The 21,516-nt window shown below is 37.3% G+C and overlaps 1 protein-coding gene across 4 annotated transcripts in view; it reads left to right on the forward strand.

Moving 5' to 3' along the window:
* The window catches only part of LOC134541405 (uncharacterized), a 64,167-nt gene that overhangs the window by 32,832 nt on the left and 9,819 nt on the right, over window positions 1-21,516 (forward strand). For 2 of the 4 annotated variants that reach the window (XM_063384828.1, XM_063384830.1), the window contains 5 exons: window positions 873-1,045; window positions 1,134-1,244; window positions 2,504-2,568; window positions 2,660-2,719; window positions 9,699-9,932. In XM_063384828.1, coding sequence (XP_063240898.1) covers window positions 873-1,045; window positions 1,134-1,244; window positions 2,504-2,568; window positions 2,660-2,719; window positions 9,699-9,932 — 643 coding nt within the window. The remainder of the gene's footprint in view (window positions 1-872; window positions 1,046-1,133; window positions 1,245-2,503; window positions 2,569-2,659; window positions 2,720-9,698; window positions 9,933-21,516) is intronic. The other 2 variants (XM_063384829.1, XM_063384832.1) reach the window with 1 other exon arrangement.

A 21,516-nucleotide genomic window follows, 5' to 3' on the forward strand; every position in this document is an offset into this window, starting at 1 on the left:
TTATTTAACATTGTTCTTGCGGGATTTTTTCGGGACCACGGACAATGAACAATAAAACCGGGAAATTCTACAATGCGGGAACGAATAAACGAGGTTTCACTGTATATACAAATTCTACAGTTTCGTAGTGAGTTTTCCATCTTGTATCTGAAAGTCTGTTGACTGTAACTCCAGCCTTATTTAAAAGGATTGTCGTGTGTGGAAACTGAGAAAAAGTAATACAGACTTTCTAACGTCCCAAGAAAGATCGGAGGTATAACAGTGCCTCTACAATGGCTGGAGTAGAGCTATCAGGAAAGATAACTCTTGACATATCAGAAGACGTTATAAATGCAGTTAGAGGATTGCATAGTCATTTAAAAAAGAAAGGGCTGTGAGCTAGATTTTTAAAATTATTTCTGTCATCGTTGTATACGCTGCAGATAGACTAAGATGCATGCTCTTAGAGTTTAGCACTGTTTAGTTTCCTGAGGTTGTGAGACACTAATCCTGCAAAACTCTGGTCATATTAGTGTGTGTAGTAGCGGTAGTTATCGCAATTTAAGTAGAAATACATCAGAAAGTAATGTGAACTCGCCACAACCCTGCACTTGTTTGTAAACAGTGAGAAGCACATGTAGTGAGTGTGGTTTGTGTACAGATGTATTACAAAAGTAAAAATTAACTTCTCAGATTTTTTTTTTTAGTGCAGAATAACATTTCTCTCCCCTGTGAAAAAAAATTTGGTGCTTGACTATCACAAGCAGGCAGTTTTGTCCGTCGCTGCTTCCTAATCCCTTGTGATCAGTGTTGGTTGACAGTGATGTGGTTGGCATGTTACTTGTCGCTGTGAAAGGAGCGGCAGCCGCGTGATTGGTGGCGTGGTGTTGCAGCCCGATCGCCAGGTGCTGATGTGGTCGGCGACGTGGCCCAAGGAAGTGCAGGCTCTCGCCGAAGACTTTTTGACAGATTACATTCAGGTAAACATTGGGTCACTGCAACTTGCTGCCAATCATAACATCATTCAGATTGTGGACGTGTGTCAAGAACACGAGAAGGAGGAGAAGTACGTATTCTTTCCGCCAGCCAGAGTTTTGCCTTGACGCCGCCGAGTGTCCGAGGTGTTGTCACACGTGAACTTGTTTGTTCTCCAGGCTGTCGAAACTTCTCAGAGAAATTGGAGCAGACAAGGGGAATAAAACGATAATCTTCGTAGAAACAAAGAAGAAAGTTGATGACATCACCAAGGCAATTCGTCGTGAAGGGTGTGTAGTATTATCATCATGTTCTGTTAATTTTCCTTTAATTTAAATTTTGGATTGGAACATACATTAAGTATATTTTTGCTGTAATGTATTCACTGTTACGTGTATTGTGACAGTAGTACTTTGAGGCTGCCAAATGAACATTTTTCTGCAACATGTGACAATTGCTGTGTGGTTTCTACTGGGAAACTTGAGAAAAATGACTTCAGTTTCGGGCAATAAAATGTAGCACTTGGCCATTTCATGTTATACTTCATTAGATACTTACTTAATTCTTGTTATTGTAGTAGTATTTGACATTGATATTTGTGGAACCGTAATTCCAAACAATTACTATTGTCTGCAACCCCTGCCCCCGCCACCCGCATCCCCAACAACCACCCCCACCCCCACCACCCCAACCACCATCCCAACAATACCACTCCGAACCATCTCCCCCCCAACAACAACCACCACCACCACCATCCCAAACTTCACCACCAACAACCCCCTCCCCCCAACAACAAACCCCCAACCAACAAACCCCCCCCCAACCAACAACCCCCCCAACCAACAACCCTCCCAAACCAACACCCCCCCCCCCAACCAACAACCCCCCAACCAACAACAAACCCCCAACCAACAACCCCCCCAACCAACAACCCCCCCACAACCAACAACCCCCCACAACCAACAACCCCCCCAACCAACAACCCCAACCACCACCCCCTACAACCCCCCCCCCCCGAACAACCCCCCAACAACCCCCCCCCCCCCCCCAAAAAAAAAAAACCCCAACAACCCCCCCCCCAACCACCACCACCACGAACAACCCCCCCAGCCACTACCAACTACTACTACTACTACTACTACTACTTTATAATTTATTGTCAAACCAGATGCTGTTTTGTAAAATGTTATTTGTACTGAACTGAATACAGAGAAGCACTATTGAAATAGAAGTTTTGAGAATAGTGAGATGGCACAGCTGTATAGTTTTGACTGGATTTATAGCCTTGGGGGGGGCTTATTGTTAAATCTCGGTCTGACACTGTGGTTTCTCGAGCTCTTGCCAGGCTAACGCTGGGCTTGTTCCTTTCAATGGGCCGTAGCCAATGTTCCTGAATTCTGGTTGTAAGTAAGTGTATTTGAGTCGGGCAGTACATGTGCTCAGAACAGCCAGTGTATGTAGTGTATGCACTTGGTGGTTTATTGTTAGGTAATATGTACTCATGTGCCTCCTTCATTCATGAATTTTGGGTCTTTTTTTTTTTTGTTAGCAGTTTTCCAGCAATCAGCATTCATGGTGACAAATCTCAACCAGAGAGAGATTATGTTCTCACAGGTAAATAGCACAAGTAATTAATTTGTGTGGGGTTTTCCACTGTTGATTTGTGAGCAGTTAATTATTTACATTTTTTTTTTTTTTTTTACAGATTTTAGAAATGGCAAGTCATCTATCCTGGTTGCAACAGATGTAGCAGCAAGAGGTCTTGGTAAGTTGTAAGATGTGTAATATTTAATTACAACCTTAAATTTTTTTTGTCTCCCATTTAATTTTAATCTATTTTTGTTTTTCATAGTGTGACAAAACCACCACAGGAACCAGTCTCCACTTTTTGTATTTATTTTTTATTTAATGTCAGGTTTTTTCTATGCCATCATACTATCTGGTAGAGTGATGCATCTAGGTAATTTGCTACTATGCCCACTGATATGCTGCGAATTGGCAGTTACTAGTAACGATCTTAAGTTTTTTTATTTGTTTTTGTTTGTTGAATTATCTTTTAATAGAAATTAAAAATACAAGGTTTTACTTAAGTAAATTAAAACGTGGAATCTGCAATATGTAGTGAATCTGACAGCACCGAAATTATATTGTTTAGCTGGTTGAGATAGTCTTCACTGTGAAAAGAACTTAGTGTTTGTTGTATTTACAAATTCATGTTAAGTGTGGAACTTTATTAAGCTTGATAACTTCTTTAAATTCATGCCTGTTTCATTAAGAGGACATGCTTTAAGATCTTGCTTCATCAATATGTATTTTATTGTTTATATTGTGTACAATGCAATTGACCAATATTCTAATGATTCTTGAATTCTCTATACTACAGAGACCATTAAGTTTCGCCATATATACTGTTTACTAAAATTTATTTTACTATTCATTCTAGAGGTCTCTTGAAGTAAATTTCGTGTCTACTGACGTCTGTTGTGATAAAATAGAGTTAACACTTAGACTTATCTATAATTACACAGTTTATTGATTCTTTGATTTCTGTTTATTTTGCAACAGAACTTTTGTATATCTTAAAATGTGCCTGATATAATTCCTGACTATTAGTAAGCTAAACCAGTACAATTCTTAATGGTAGACATAATATGGTTGTTATAATATATTAAATTACACTTCTCCGGGGTTATGACTTGTCATCTAAGTATATATGTGCATACTGAATTATGTATGTCCCTATATGTGTATTGAAATCCTATGTTTATTACAACCAATTTTTATACATTTTGTAACTTCTAGTTTAAACAATATAGTTATTATTGATCTATTATCCTGAATAGTAATCCCTATTAATGAATTTGTATATTAATTGGTTATTATAGAATGTAATCAGGGCTAGATTTTAAGGAATATTTTATCCTGCCCAACGGACAGGTGTAATCGAAAATTTGCCTGTCCGCCATTCAATTTGCCTGTCCGCTGTGTTACCCAAATAAAAAAAAAATTCAAAGTCGCTGAAAAAGTGAGAAAAAGGGATTTTTGCTATATTTTGCACCTATTTTTATCACACACTTAACATCCTTATTTAATCATAATTTTCAGACGAGTCTCTGTCTGAGTCACTGCACGAATTACTTTGCTGATTCTCTCTTGAACATCTTCGATAAGGAGGCTGAAAGGGTCGACATTTTCTCTGAGCATTATGATACCAGAGATTTATTGCTGGTGCTGGATCAAACTCACTTTCAGAAGGTGACTGTATTTGAACACGCATGAGGGCAGACAGTGTATCATCATTTAGACAGTTTCGCCAGTCTGTCTTTATAGACTTCAGTCTTTACAGACTTGAGCAGCCCGTAACAAAAACTGATCCAGATGATTTTTAATGCGTTTCGCAGACTTTGCAAAATATTTGTATTGTTTCTGTGTCGTAACGAAGCCAAAGAAACTCGGAACACCAAGACGTTGAAAAAGGTACAGGACCGGGTGATTTTTCATATTTAACATTATATTCTGACTTGTCCTCATCCGTTTTTCTTTTCTTTTCTGGTGGTTTTAAAGTACCAGTAATGAAATTCCACATTGTGTAACGCAGTTAATTAAATACTTAAACAATCGCCGTGACAAGATAAACTGTAAAAGATTACTGTGTCCTCTGTAAACAAGTAATGTTTATTTTTTGATGCAACAGTTGACAGGCGAATTTTCAAGCAGTCGCAGTCACTGCGGCCACTGTCAGCTGCATCTGGAGTACGCCGTGAAATGTTAACCACGCGAAAACGCTTTTCTGTTAACAAACTATGTTAAAGTAGAGCAAGGAATTAGTAAAGTCACGACTTATAAAGACAATAAATTTTTAAAAAATTATATTTTGAAAGTATACAACGGTAAATTACGTAATTGTTGGCTGCACTGCAACAAAATTAATATTAAAACATGGCAACCAAAACAAACATCATCGGTGTGAGACGTTTTGCATCTCTAGCATATGAATACGACTATGTTATGTGAATCATGACGTGAACGTAAGATTTTAAGAATTATGATTCAGAAGATTTCAGCACGGTTTGTACATAACCTAATTTTTTTCCCGCGGTATACAATAGCCAGAGTCGTCGGTCACAAAAGAGCAGCCATTATTGTTTATTTATAGATATTGTCAAAGACGTTTTATTTGCGGTCGTGGTCGCATAAATGTTATTAATCACCTCTGCTGCATTAGTGCTGCGAATAACCTCGGCGTCACAAGTTGCACCTGTCCACCGGACAGTTGCCTTTTTTATTTTGCCTGCCCGGACGAGATTTTGCCTGTCCCGGGCAGGCGGACAGGCGCTAAAATCGAGCTCTGAATGTAATATTTTTCTGTTTCATGTTTTACCATAGTGAAGTGCAAATTAAGACACTAGTTAGAGTAATTCATTGATTATTCCTTCTCACATTGTTGATGTTCTTAGAAGGTATACTGTACTTAACTGCAGAAGGGTTGCTGCTGCGTACATATAATTTTGGGCATAAAAATCTTAACATTTTCCCCATACGGGTCACACTCGAATATGGGTCGCACCATATATCTGTCTCCAGTAGAATACAAGTAGTCTTGATGGTTCTTGTCTCAGCTTATTGCCACTTCAGGAACACAGCACTGATGTTCATTCTCGGTTCTTCTCTTCCCTCTCCATCTTTTATGGTCACCTCTCACCCTCCCTCCCCCCAAATCCCTAGCACTAACAAAAAATTGGTTGTCTGTAAAGTCGGTTTACGGACGATAGTTTAACGTGACGTCATAACAAAAAATAGATGAAATGATTGCGTACTTTTCTGAATAAAATTGAATCATTTTTATTGAATTATCACTAGTTTGTATAGATACATAGAAGGAGTGAAATGAAATCTACAATTTAATTGATAAATTAACTTTTATTTGCACTCATTAACTCAAATATGTTTATTACGTTAACGAAGAGATTATTTTAACTTTAACTTTTATACATGTTTGCTATTTAACTTCTTCCAATCTGTGTTATTCTGTTAAGGATAGGACGATGATAGAAAAAGTAGGAAACGAATGGGAGTGTTTCAAGTTTAATGTGCCTTGAAAAAGTCAAATCGAGGGGGGGGGGGGGGGGGGCGCAAGCGGGGCATACGCCCCGAGCGCAAAGCTGTGGGGGCACCGAAATCACTTGCATTGTAATTCCTACTGCAACTGGTAACTGGTAAAAAGTTTTTTAACTTGCATTCCAGGAATGTCTAATCTGATTTACAATACAACATCTCAACATATTTATTTTAAAATACTCTGAGAAAAATGTTAAGTTCATCATTAACATAAAAAATTGTAAAGGGAGAAGTTAGAAATTTTTAATGCGTCCTCTATACGAATACAGTACAATGTTGTCAGAAAGGGTGGTACCACTGGCTGTGAGGAAGAGCATCCTCTATTTGCTATGATGATATCATCAAAATCTTTGCTGCAAAAAGGTCTCGCAAGTTGAATTTGAATCTTTAAAAAATATTTATGACGACAATTTAATGAACAAGTCTAGTGATTATACGGACTACTTTATGGACATAGTGGGTTCATGCATGGAAGTTACAGTATCACAGAAACTGTTACATGTAGGTACGGAAAATGCCATTTTTCCGTGGTGTGGTATGTACTTAAAAAGAGGGGGGGGGGGGGGGCATGAATCCATTCATGCCCCGGGTGCCAGAGATTCTAGTTGCGGACCTGGGCTAGAGGGGCCCTCCAGTTCTCGTTTATGTGTACAGTCTGGTGTTTTTAGCAAATTTCAAATATAAGCTTCTCTGTAAATATTTTATCAAGTCGGATATAAGTGGAACTAATTGTGCCGGAAATTAGGCATTTCGTCACCTTTTTTTAAATTGTTTCTATAATTTTAAAATTTTTTGGGGTTTTCTTATTTTTTTAAATTTATCTGGTTGTTAATGGGGGTGATTTACTTTTTGTTAGGCCGGTGTACGCCACGGATTTAAACTTTGTGCCAGTGGACCGAAGCCCCTTCCCAGGGGGCCAATCTGATATTTTGCTGTCTAATGTGGACATGGTCAGCCCGGTTGAAATTTCTCTCGCCTGCAGTCACGTCCCGAGTTTGTAATTTTAATTCCCTGCATGACCAAAACTGCATAGAGCAGCTTCTGGGCTGCAAGCGGCTACTTCTCAGAGAGCTGCTGAGAGTATTAAGTCTTTTCACGAACGCGTATCCCATGGACGGTTGTTCCCAGCTTCGTTGCGCCTTTTGTTTCCCCCACCCTTCCCCCGTAGTTCTGAGAAATCCAGGAGCAGTGACCTGACATGAACTTAGCCAAGAGACCTAAAGAGACCTCCACGAAACCTAGCGGCAGAAAAAAGCAACTTCACCCATGGTGGCCAGCGAGCTGAGACTACGCTCGTGACACCTGGCGGCGAGTCACCGCCTCCGTTAGTTCCCCTTTACGCCACCAGAGCGCAGCGCTGTTACGCCTTATGGCCCTATGCTTCTTCCTCCCGACCTGTAGAAGTCGATTGTTGGTTGCTTCCGGTCCTGCCGGTAGAGACCGCAGCAGTCGCCCTTTGGCGCGAACTACTGAAGTCGTGCGTACAACCACTCTGGCACCTTCGGAAGTTTTCGGCCTAGAACCGAACCTCCCCACTCCTTTGACCCAGGGCCTCACCGCCCGATTTAATTAGGAGCTTTATCCGCCATCGTGGCACTCAGTCCTTTGATCGCGGCTACTGACCATGTCTTCTCGACGTCCTCTGCGCTAGGAGGTTTTTCGCGGGAATTGCGATTTTGGGTGCAGAAGAGATGTAGTCAGTTGATCTGTGGGATGTGATCCCATTTGTTCAGTAGTCGGTCAGTAGTAGTAATTAGTTCAAGTCATGTCTCTAATTTTTAAGTTTTAGTATTTTTTTATTTTTTTTTCTAAATTTTCGATTTCGTTCGCGCATCCGCGTCTTCTCGGTCCGCGGCATCCTGATGTCGGCGCGAGACACCTAGTGAGCTCCGAACTCTATACCCTGTTTGGTGAGTAATCCGGCCTTCTCCCCCACATTCCCGTTGGTTGGCCTTTTGTGCCGACGGTGTAGGACTGTCTGGAAGCAGGTCTAATTCGTTTTGAATTTGATTTGGGTTTCAGACAGGGTCGAAGTGCTGGAGAGACAAATTGCTCCCAGCTCGTGGTCCTGCACCTCCACTGCGGGTCACGTTAGAAGAGATGTTTCCGCGACCCGACGTTATCTTTTGAAGACCCGGGTGGTAATGTAAAATCAACATCCCCCCCCCACTTTCTAGCTACGAACTACATTAATCGAATGAATAGCCTACCAGCGAACAGTGCTTTCCTCAAGAATATGTAGAATCAATAAAAATAATAATCGATGTAATAATTGGACAAATCAAATTTTGGTGTGATACTTATAAATTTTTGTTTATGTAATTGTTTGTTGGTAAAGTTGAGTATGTGTTGTTATACTAATATAGGGCCGGCCCTTTCTCGAAAAACTAAAGTATATTGTTAAGATCATTAATTGGGAAACTTATAAATGCCAAATCAAATGGAAAACGGAATTCATTATTTGCATTTTTAAATAAAACGGGGAACCTATAGACCAAGCTACTTGTGTAGTGTTAATTTATTTATGATATACCTTCTTCCCGTAAACGATCCACCAGCTCCCCAGTTGCTTGTGTCAGGGAGTTCCAAATTGTCTTGTTCTCCACCTCGTGCCACCTCTGGTCAATAAACTTATATTTCTTACCTAGCAAGTTTCCAAGGCTCTTTTTAATTAATTTAAAATAATTCAATTTTGAGGCACGAGGGGCGTTACATAATTAAAGTGTAATTAATGTCATGTTATAATTATACATGGCCCATTGTTTAGTAAACATGTCTTTTTCACTAAACAAAATTAATTTTTTACTCAAGAATTTCGCCAGAATTTCAGTCTCTGTCATCCAAGAATTTTAGTACTTGCTATTAAGTAAATTTCTGAATTCAGTTATGCTTTATAAACTGTTGAAATCAAAATGGTGTCATTGTATTTTTCTCTCTCTCTCTCTCTCCCTCTCTCGACTTCCCCCCCCCCCCCCCCCCCTCTTTTGGGTGAAGAAAAATTATAAAAAATGAATAGTTAACAAACCAAAATTAATTAATAACATTAAGAATTAAATGCACGCATGATGAAAAATAATTAATTCTGTTAATAAAAATAAAATAATTTTTGTAAGTAGAGCCAGTACTTTACGACATATGTTTTCCTTTCACCTGCTTGTCTAATACTACTTTGTAATCAAAACACTTATCTATATTCGTTCCTTAAAACTACTGCAAACAAATCCTTTTATTAACGTTGCTAAAGACGATTTCAAGTGCCCATTAGTTTACAACTTTAAAGTAAACACAGTAGTAATTAAAGAACCTTTTGGACCCACAAACAGCTGGTTAGCTCTTGAGTCCACATTAGAGGTTAACGGAGGGCTTAACTAAAACCTGTTAAAAGTGTTCGTTCAAGAAACAAGTATTTTATTAAATTAATGATACCTGTAATTAAAATTATTGCACTGTGATTTCTATGCCTGAAAATGAATACTCATGTTGTCTAATTTTTTTAAAATTTTAATTAAACTAGTTACTGTTGCTGTATTTATTTTTTAGCAATTGATTGTTCAAAAAATAAGTAATGTTTATGTTGGCAGTCAAAAAAAATTTTGTTGGCAGTCAAAAAAAAATTTTTCTTTCAGATGTTGAGGATGTGAAGTATGTCATCAACTTTGACTACCCAAACACATCAGAAGATTACATCCATCGCATTGGACGCACTGGGCGTTGCAATTTGACAGGAACAGCCTATGCATTCTTCACGCCAAACAACGCGCGCCAGGCCAAAGACTTGATAGCAGTGCTGGAAGAAGCTGAGCAGAAGATAAATCCCAAACTGGTTGAAATGGCTAACTTGGCTAAGAACTCTTTTGGAGGTAAGTGCTGATGAGAAATAGCTTAGTCTCCAGGTCTAACGCAATAAGTTGGCACCAGTAATGTCACAAGCTTTCTTTTAACGTGTTACGTAGTAATTTGTTGGTTGATTTTTTTTGACCTGTTTCTAGTGATGACAAATTGTCAAGTGCAGCAATTATTTTTAGCATGTTAGTATTTTCATGTGGCTTTACCGATATATTGAAACAGTGTATGTATGTTACTAAAGTCACAAAACAGTAATGAAACGTATTCACCGGTCTCGAAAAACACAACAAAAAAAATATCCCTAAATAAACGTGCATATTGTTTTTTGACGCTTCACTTCAGGTTGTTGCACAATAAACAACGTATTTAGCCATTTAGCCGCAGAAGGGTTGCCCCTGCGTGTGAGTCGTAAAAATTAATTTTCTCTGTAAGGGTCACATCATATGTCTGTCTTGAGTAGAATTCCATGGATACGAGTGATTGGCACATAAGAAATATTGCACGGTTGTTGACCCTCTGTCCTTTGTTTACTATGGCAGTGGTTAGGTGGCAGTCTTGCACCCACTTCTATATCTCCCCAAAACATACTTATGATCCAATTCCCGCACTTCTAACAAAAAGAAAAAGACATGCGAAGACTCCTTATTTTTTATCATTGTTTCCTTTTTTCTTTTTTTTTTCTTTTTAATTTTTTTTCAAACCATACCCTTGCCGTAGAGAGAGAACAGGCGGCAAGCTACTCTATGTCAGTTCATCTATAAAAAGTAGCACGCACATTACCAGCAAACTTGTGGTGCGGATTCCAATTTCATATTCCTGTGCTAATTTTCTCGTGGTTCTCAAAACAATTGCTGTACGCACATGTTTTTATATTGTAGGCGGGACCTTTGTATATTCTGTTATGTCTACAATATTCTAGCGTAGACATTTTATTATTCCTATTTCTTTTATTTTAGAAATCATAAAGTTTCAAAAAAAACTTCTAAAGATATGTTGAAATGTTTGGGTAAATCTTTTTTAATGTATAAGCAAACTTATTAAGCAGACATTTAGACACAGTTGCGCTTATCTAAGCTAGTATAGTTTGAAACTCTTAAAACATTACGTCTTAATTCTATACTATGTATATAGTAATAGAAAACACATTAAAATAATTAAAAATATATTAAGAACATTAATTATTTGAATGCTAAGATAACTATAAACGAACTATAATGAGTTATAATTAACAAAATTTTAGTGACAGTTGATGACTGACTACAGATTTTCAAATAATAAAATATGGGATATTTAAAATTATAAATTATTAAACAATTATTAAAATGGTTTCGGAAACTATTGGTGACAATAAATAATAAAAGACGTGCCATAAGCATCACGATTCGATTTTAAAAAGCGCGCTTATACGCAGATATATATATAATTTTATATATGTATGTATATATGTGTGTGTATATATATGTATGTGTGTGTGTGTATATATATATATATATATAATTATAATTATATATTAGCTTTTACCCGCGGCTTCGCTCGCGTAATCTCCTTAAATAATTATCAAAGATCATTGCAAAAAAATAAAATATGGTAATTGTTTTTTTATTGCGTGACTGGAATCATCAGTATTTAAAAATTCTAACATACAATTTATCTTAATAAACTGTCTACAAGCTTTATTGAAATATGTTTAACTATTACAAGAAAAAAATAATTTTAAATTCTACCATTTTAAAAAGTTCAAAGTATTAACAAAGATTATATAAAGAAGTATTCTGCCCCCATTATGTGATCCAAAAACTTGTTCCATTACATAGTCGAGGAGCATCTAAATTTTGTATAAGTGTAACTTGTACATTTAGTTTCATTTGAAGTGTACGTGAGGGTACACCCGAAAGTTCAAGTGAATTTAAAAACTCCGCGGGATATGAAGTGCTCTGTTCTGTATTCATGATTGTATCTATTAACAAATACTCTTTCAATTCCCCTTGAACCTCTTTTAAAATATAAGTGTAAATTTTATTAACGATATAAATTTTTTGGCACCAATATTGCTCTTGCGTACAACCACCGATCACTATTCAAATTTTGCTGCAAGTCCGGGAAAACTTGAGTAATTAGATCCACATAATTTTCACTAAATTACAAAATTCTATTGAAAGTAAAACATAACCTTCAGCAAAAGTGTCCAAAAACAATCACCGATGAAAATAAACAGAAACCTAACTTCAAAAAAAAAGTAAATTATTGCTTGGTGGTGACAGAAAAATAAAATTGAATAGTTGATTGACCGCCGGTATTATATTATTAAATTGGCGAATTATTTCATTTATTTATTGAAACGCCAGATGGCGTTGAATTTCATTAAAATTACTCAAACTCACAATCGGACGTTCATACATAGAATACCAATATCAATTTTTTTGCCCTTCAGAAAAAAAATACTGTTTTTTTTTTTTTTAATATGTAAAGTGTTCTCTGTCCTTGACTATACCCTCGAAAATATGCGCACAAAATTTCATGATGATCGGTTGTGTAGTTTCCGCGTGAAAGTGAAACAAAAAAAAACTAACTCACATCTTCATTTATAATATTAGTAAGGATAACTATAGAACGCTCGATACTCGACGGCCAAAGACGAAAAATACTCGCTAACGCGTGAAATAATAAAAAGAGAGGTCAAATGGTTCCGTCTCACTCGCACTGGCTAGTCACGACCGAGAGGCCTGAGAATAGCCGAAGACCCTTCGTTTGTGTTTAGTTCACACGTACACTAGCCCCACTTTTACAATTAACAGCTTTACTACTTTCTTTCCAATATTTCTCGCTCATGTTTGCAAATACGCAGATGGACCTGGGAACCTTTTTTATGTATTTTTTAATGCTCCACAACTTTTGTTTGAAACCCTTTTCTCCAAAGTCCAATTTCAAAAAAATTAGCACCATTCGATTCAGCGTCCTCGAATTACCCTTATATCAAGTTTTCAGGTCTGCTGGTAAAAAGTGCTTACTTTGCCTCTTGTTGACTGGCCTATTATGGGAACGAACTAATAGACAGTGTCTAAATCAAAAGCTTGTCATATAATTATACGAGGGTTATTTTTTTTCAACCTCCGATCGGCTGTAATAAAAAAACGGGAATGAATTGTGAAATTATTTTAATGTCAAAAGAAACGTACATCTTTACTCTATTTTTCCACATAATCACCGTGCAGATTGAGGCATTTGTCGTACCGATGCACCAGCTTTCCAATACCCTCTGCATAAAATGATGCCTCCTGCCTATTCAGCCACGTTTTACAGTGCCCTGCAGTGTGATTACAGTTTCATTTCTCCATGGCATGCCCATTAATCAATACCCTAATCGCTCGTACACGATTCGACACGTCTCGTAGTGTTTACCCCCTTCCACCAACCATGTGGAGCGGCCAACTCACACCTCAGTTGAAGATGGGAAGTGTTTGATCCTTACAGTCCGGATTTGGCACCGAGTGACTATCACCTTTTCCCCACGTTGAAAAAGTGGCTTGGAGGACGACGCTTCAACACCAATGATGAACTGCAGAGCACTGTTAAAACGTGGCTAAATAGGCAGGAGGCATCATTTTATGCAGAGGGTATTGGAAAGCTGGTGCATCGGTACGACAAATGCCTCAATCTGCACGGTAATTATGTGGAAAAAGAGAGTAAAGATGTATGTTTCTTTTGACATTAAAATAATTTCCCAATTCATTCCCATTTTTTTATTACAGCCGATCGGAGGTTGAAAAAAAAATAACCCTCGTATGTAACCTATTTGTTTACGGTATTCAATAATGAGTAGGTTCAAGTAAAATTATTTAACTTAAATAATTTCAGATATATTTACAGCAACTCACATACTTTTTTTTTTTCCCAAGCTTTTAGCACTGCTTTTGTGTTTTTAAGTGAATTTTAACACCGCTTTTGCTAATTTTTAATGACGAAATCTGAAAATTTTATTTACCACTTTCAGGGGGCCCTCCCCATAGGTATGGCATTTATATTTTTCCAGCAATTTATTTTTCTCATTCTCAATCTGACGAACCAAACCCATTTTTTTCATTTACTTAACTACTGGCACCCACACTGTTTCCAGCGTTTACTGTTTAAATGAGCGGATAAAAAGCCTACATAACTCACATCTTGTTCAGGGGTTACGTCTACACCCGCTGCATGATGATTTGCCAGCAGCAATCCCTGTTTTCCCAACTTACATAATTAGCTCACCGCCATTGTGCAGGAAACCAAAACTACAAGCACTGCGTGGAACTTAATTTTTCCTGAATGATTGTTTATATTGTGTTTTGCTCACACACTTAAGAATCTAAAGTCAGAGGTGGTAATGTGGCCTTTTCTTTGAGCCGTTTGGACAAGTTACTGCAGTGAATTTGGAGAGACCCAACCCTGGTCGTGTGTGGAGACGTACCTCATAACCAGGTATAGCAGTTTGTGAGCCACAGCATAAAATGTACGACCCATGAATATGATACAAATAATTGGAGTGATTATCTCTGAAAAGGATTTCCCTTATGACATTAAAATTGGAAAGTTTAGATGATAAAAGATAAATTTTGTGTTATGTTGAATTTTGCTTATGTTTAAAAATTACGCAGTGATATAAAAATGTAAAAAAAAAAAAAAAAAAAAGGTCCTGAAGAAAAAGTCCTGAAATATTTGCAGATTTATACATACTAGGGATGTGCCGATTCATGAAAAAAACCGATTCCGATTTGAACTGCCGATTCAAAGATTGGCCGATTCCGATTTATTCAGATTCCGATTATTTAATTAATTTCTGGTAAACATTTGGTACAATATATTTTTTGTAATATTTAATAGTATATGAAACTTATCTGTTAATGTAGATACATCATTTGAAGGCGAGACTTTTATTTATTTCAATTTTTCTTGTTTTACCCCAAATTATCCCTCCTCCCACATTTTACTACTTATAATGAAATTATTTAGTCCTTGCAGTGACATTTTTTAAATTGGCCTGGGTTGAATAGGCCTACAAAATATCAGTGTCTGCAGCATAGGAAAATAAATTAGATCTATGTAAAACACTATTTCCAATTATTTTTATTTTAAAATAGGTTGGAAAAATCTCATTTTCTAGATAATTACCAACTACCTAAAATTAATTCTTTATTTTGAAAACTAAATCAGTAAGTGTATCCGAACACTGTAAGATTCTTTTTCAGGAACATCAGCTTTTGAAGAGTTTGTGGCTGCAGTCTGTTACGTTTCTTGTCTGCTATATCCCCAGCAACACTAAACAGTCTCTCAGAGTTGACAGTGCTCGGAGGAATACCCAAGAACTTCCGTGCGACTGATCTTAGTTTCAAGTGTTGAGAATGATGCCAGTAGTTAAAAATGTCAGCACTAATTGACAAATTTGGTTCACTGAGATATTGAGTCAATTCATTTTCTGCAGCTTGACTTGGGGAAGGTTGATGACTGGAAATGTCAGATGCACTCATAAGCTCTTCGCAAATTGCCCACAAAGAAGCTTCTTCGACACTAGTGCCTGCAGTGTTTACTTCAGTTGCTTTGGGCTTTGGAATGTTGTCATTCAAACCAGTACATGTAATTGTCATTGCTTTTAAGAGCTCCTCTTTTACTAGTTTCACTGTATTCTCCTCTTGAAATGGTCTGCAACAAATAAGAAATGAGGTCATATACACCAGTTAGTCTAAAGTTTTAGATGCATTTAAAGGTTTGGATGTTTGTACAGCCTAGTTTTTCAGTTGCTGATAAATCTGAAATGACATGAATATGATGTAGTATCCACTTGCAACTGCATTATTTCAGCATGATTTCCACATGGGAAAACTGGGAGTCACCCAACCAGGAATCGAACCTGCATCTATGTTAATGGGAAGCAAGCCTATTATCTCTTTGACCACAACTGCCCCATGTACATGTCAGCAATAGGCCTACTTCAAAGGAATTGTTTGCATGTCAAGAATCACAAATAAAGGAAAGACTATTTGTCATCCTTACCTAATTTTGTAACGAGGATCAACAGCAGTTGCTATCAAGTAGAATGGGTCATCTTTAATATGACCAAATCTTGTATCAAGTGATCTTTTAATATCTCTCGCTATACAACCCAATCCTTGAATTGTTAAAAACTTCTCTGCTGCACACTTTAGGCTTGTACAGTAAAACCTCCATTAACGAATATTCTATTTAACGAAAAAACCCATACAACGAAATAAAATTTTGGTCCCGCCGAACTGCCATAAGATCAATGTTGTTTTAACCTCTAAATACCGAATTTTATTTGTTCCGAAATAGTGAAATTCCCTTTACAACGAACTGCCGCTTTTGAAAAACACGCAAAAATAAACATCTCCTACAAGACATCCACTATTTTTTTTTTTGCATTCACTGCTAAAAAAAAATACGTGCGTATAACCGTAAAATAATATGCACACATGTACTTTATTCAAAATGGCGGGTACATTTAGCGCTAGTGGCGGAAACCTCTCGTACCATCGCTCTGGCAAGACGAACTAGTATATTTTGCGTTTCTATGGTTAAAGATGCGCACACGCAAATATTTTTAACTATGGTATCTATGAGTATAATTTACGTTTTTTTCAGTTTTCACTGTTGTTTGTTTATTTCCACATGTAGTTACGGAAATCAACACGGTACTACTGTAAAATGAATTCTAATTCTAAAAAGCGGCGACAGATTGACGTTAAAATAAAATTAGAAATTTTAAATGCAGTTGATGAAGGTGGGAAAAAAAGTGATATAGCTTAATGTTTCGACATCCCGGCGTCTACACTTTTCGACCATATTATCCAACCGGGAACAGATCGAAAACAACGCTTCTCTGGTAGGAACAATTCGAAAACTTTTGAAAGTATGTAAAAATGATGATTTGGACAAGATACTTTTTGACTGGCTAATGGAGGCTAGGGCATCTAACATCAACGTCTTAAGGCCGATTTTACAATAAAAGGCACGCCAGGAAGCACTGGGGATGGGAATTGATAATTTCCAAGCATCAAATGGTTGGCCATTAAGCAAGTGTATTCTATGTCCTTTTTCATGTTTAATTCCTCATATCATAGTAAACAGTCAGAAAGACAGTTCTAGCCATTTATGTGAAGCTTTATGATGACTAGAAATATATTGTGCCAAACCTCCATTTAACAAACCCCTTTACAACAAACACAACAAATTTTGGTCCCTTGAGATTTGTTAAATAGAGGTTTCACTGTAATAATAGGTATTACATCTCCGAGTGTAGCTTTAGATGAGCTGAGAGAATGTGTTGCCTCATCAAATAACTTAAGGATCTTTACCAAATTTTCTGCAAGCACCCAGTCACTGTTGGTTAATTCTACATTCAAACTGATTGAGGCAGTGGCCACTGCAATAGCAGTGCGTTGCACGCACAGCCTCTGCAGCATGTGGAATGTGGAGTTCCAATGCGTGGGTTCATCTTGGATCAGTTCATGTTGAGGAAGTCCCAAGGATACTTGTGTCTGCCTCAGAACTTTGGAAGAATAGTTGAATGATGGAAGTGGGTCACTATTTTTTTTGCAATTTGACACAAGGTTCGAGACAGAACTCTTGATGAAACAACTGTCTTTCAATACAAGTTGAAGTGTATGTATGTTGCATGTTAAACCCTTAACAGGTGAATGTGTTGATGAAAGGGCCAACTTCATGTTCGCAGCACCATCCGTTACTATGGCAACTATTTTGTTGGAGAGCCCCCACTTATAAAACACAGTTTCCCAGTTTTCTACAACCAATGCTGCAGTATGTGAGGCACCTTCAAAAAGAATCACCTCCAGAGCCAGTTCTGTGAGTGCCCAGTCTTCTTTAATGAAATGGGCTGTAACACTAAGGTAGTCTTGTCCTCGGACAGATGTCCAAAGATCACTAGTTACTGCGATGTTTTCTGCACTTGCTAATTCATTCATGACTTGACACTTCAATTTCTAATACATATCTGGTATCACAGTATTTGCCAGATGCTGCCTTGTTACCATATGGTATCTTGGCTCTAGATGGGAAATTAATCTGCGAAAACCGATATCTTCAACAACAGAAAATGGTTGACTGTCAGTGCAGACCATTTCTGCTATTTTTTTGGTTATTGCCTTACTCCTGGGATCATCACTGCCAAACGTTTTTGTTTTGTTTATGATGGCCATCAATGTTGGTTGCCTTAGAACTCCAGGTGATGAAGCTGAAGCAGTTTTTACTACTTCTTTCTGTAAATTTATTCCTGGAGCTGAAGTTACAGTGGAACTTGAAGATGAAAGGGAAAATGATATGTGTGCACTACTACCAGCACTGAAACTGGGGACGCCAGGATCATCTTCACTTTGTGAACTTGATATAGGCTTAGTGTGCGACACAACACGGTTTTTAACAATGACGATGTCATGTTTCCTTCGCAAGTGATTTTGAAGATTTGTGGTACTGAATGTTCGTTTGTTTTTTCCACCTCTCTTAATACAACATTCGCACGAATTACAAATCGCGATCGACTCGTCAGTTGCTTTAACGGAAAAATAATTCCAAACAATACTCTTTGCCATCACATTTACTAATTATAACCAAACATTCAAACAGCAACTCACATTGGAAGCTTTCTATATAGATTTGACGTGAATTGTTTACGTTCGGAAGATGAATTTTATAAGTTTAGCACACTAAATGGTTTCGCCGCTAGATAGCAGTGTTGTTCAATCCAAGCACCACATTCATTTGTTTTAATATTTAATGCTTACATGGCGGTCTCTTGCATATTAATTTCAAAGTGAGAGAGTAATTTGTGTGTAACTTGTCAGTTCATATTAAATTCAGAATAAGAAAAGCCTAAATTTTATCTTGTAGTAGAATTAACCTTAACATCGCTTAAAAAAAAAACATAGTACCAACACATCTGCAAGAAATTACCGTTAAACTAATAGTTTTTCTTCACGTACGCAAAAGCAACAAAAAAAGTTCTAGAATTCTTATATTCTTAATGGAAAAAAATGTTCATTACAATTTCCGCAATCAAAACGCATTCAACTAAATACCAAAAAAAAAACTAACGTATTTGACTTACCATCGCGTTTACCTCCCATTCTCACCACTACAGCCGGGCATTTTTTTTTTTTAATTTTTTTTTTTTCCAAAATAAAAAAGTAAAGATATACTGCTGCTATGCCAGCGCACCTAGCGACAGAACTTTTTCCCGTGCCAAACTCGCCCATTAGACAATCCGTTTTCTTCCTAACCTGTAGTAGAATTAACCTTAATTGCACGCAAGAAACGACAGATTAAAATGTGTGAAATTCGTGAAATTAGTTTTATTTAAAATGAAATATTTTTTGTATTAATTTTTAGTGTACATAATTATACGCGATCATTGCAGTACAGGTTTTTTTTACCGCTGGTTAAAATAACATCGTTCGGCATTATGAGGTTTTGGTAATTGTTTGAGTGTTTCCGTTAATATAAATCTGGGTATCGTAGTGAAGTATGTACTGAACTTTAATTAAAAAATTATCTGTATAAACTAAATCTATAAATTATAATCGGAATCGGAATAAATCGGTCGTTTTCCGATTCTTTGAGAATCGGTGATTTACCTGAAATCGCCCGGTTCCGATCTCTTGCCGATGCATCGGTAACATCCCTAATACACACACTGTGAAATGCCTTAATCTTGCGCTGCGTGGCCCGGTGCACCTGTAGTCGGCACCCATCGTACTGCTCGCGTTTCAGTAGTTTCCGGCTGCCAGTGTTTCCAGCTTTCTCAGTTTGTTATTCCTGCTTCCTGTGGGATGTAGTTAAAACATTTCTTGGACACATTCTTTCGTGGTTTAATGGAGACTTATGCTCCTCTGTATTATTTTCGTTCTATAGGGCAGCTAGTTACAACTGGTTTCAAGTATAAGTGTTCTGTATATTAGTACTCCGCTGCCACTATATAAACATTCAATAATCCGGCAAAATCACATTTGTGGCTTGACATTAAAAAAAAATATATTTTTAATTTTTTATGGTATATTCATGAAATAGGGATTAAATAAGCTCATATTTACTTTTTTAAAACCTAGGTATTAATGCAATTACGTTATAACAGCAATATTAGAATCACATTTTCAGCTAATTTCCTTTAAAATCCGGACCCATTATGTATGTTTAGTTATTGTATTTCAAAGTTTTTGATTCATTGTGGAAATATACTGCATGTAAGCTACTACTGTATCGCATGGTGGTAGATCAATTGCAACTATTGATTTATACGTTATTGCAACTAACGAGTTTACTTTTAATGGCCATCGCAAAGGAGTGTCCGTATTTTGTGTTATAGTTTGTGGTTGTTGGCACTTATTTTTTTCCCGTGCTGGTACGTTTGACAAAACAAATTCAAATATAGGTAGTTTGTTTTCAAGTTTGAAATGTCAAAAATAGTTTGATTTTTAATTGTCCACTCAATTTTTTCCACTACTGTTTTGCTAGACATAGTCAAGTAACTTTGAATACTTGTTGCGTATTAAAATTCAAGTACACCTATCCCTCACTTAACACGTCTTCAGATTGCACGGATTTATTTAGCACGATGTTAATTTTACTGCCCCAGTCTTGAATAGCATGTATGTAAATTTCAGTTAGCACGAAATCTCCACAGGCAAATAAAAAAGTCTGGCATAACCCCACTGATTCTGCTGCAACTCGGTAAACAACAGATGTGCCGTGGCCTACAGTTAGCAAACAAAGGGGGGAAGAGATGCGCGCGCAGGTCTGACTACGCTATCGGCTGTTGTACAAACATCAGCTATGGCAAGTTAAATTGCGGCTATGGAGTGTAAAAGACCAAATGTTTTACGTCTGCGCGTATGCCGCCATGCCGTACCGTTGTCGCTTGGCCACAGACCGGGCCGTGAACTCAGTCTAGCCAGTGGCAGGGAATCCACTGAAACAAAAGCAACGTCTGCCCATTCAGCTGCCGGTAACTACGTGCTTGATCACTCATAATGCATTGTGTTCAAGTATTTGAGGCAACACTAGAAGTATTACGGCGGCGCGCAGATTGACATGAAGGCCACGCTTATGATTGTCGCGCTTTAGTTTTAACCAAGTCAACTGTGTAGTGTGCACAATATTCTTGTAAAGACGTTATTAAACTTTATAACCTTTATCTGTTAGTCTGCGTTGCCGCAGTGTACCGTTTATAAAAAGGTAGCCAGCGCTAGTGGCATCAGTCATGTTTGGCTATGTTGCTTCCCGTATAAAGCGCGCACATGTAGTAGAATATTGATATTGATATCTCGCCGATTGCATGCAACGCACACTCTGTGTCTTGTGCCGAATTAACTACCTTTGATAGCCCGCACTATTTTGTGGAGTGTACTATGACTATAGTTATGTTATGCGTTAGTTCAGGCTCGCATTTGGGTCACAATTTTGTTCTATTTAAAGTTGAACAAAGATTTTTGTTGCATGACTTATTAATTTAAATTGTTTGGCGTGCTTTTTTATATTCTACTTTTTAAATAAATGTACTCTCCATGAATGGGTTATGTTTTTATGAATAACTTTACCTAA

Source organism: Bacillus rossius, chromosome 18, assembly GCF_032445375.1.
Source record: "Bacillus rossius redtenbacheri isolate Brsri chromosome 18, Brsri_v3, whole genome shotgun sequence".
NCBI classification, from domain to species: domain Eukaryota; kingdom Metazoa; phylum Arthropoda; class Insecta; order Phasmatodea; family Bacillidae; genus Bacillus; species Bacillus rossius.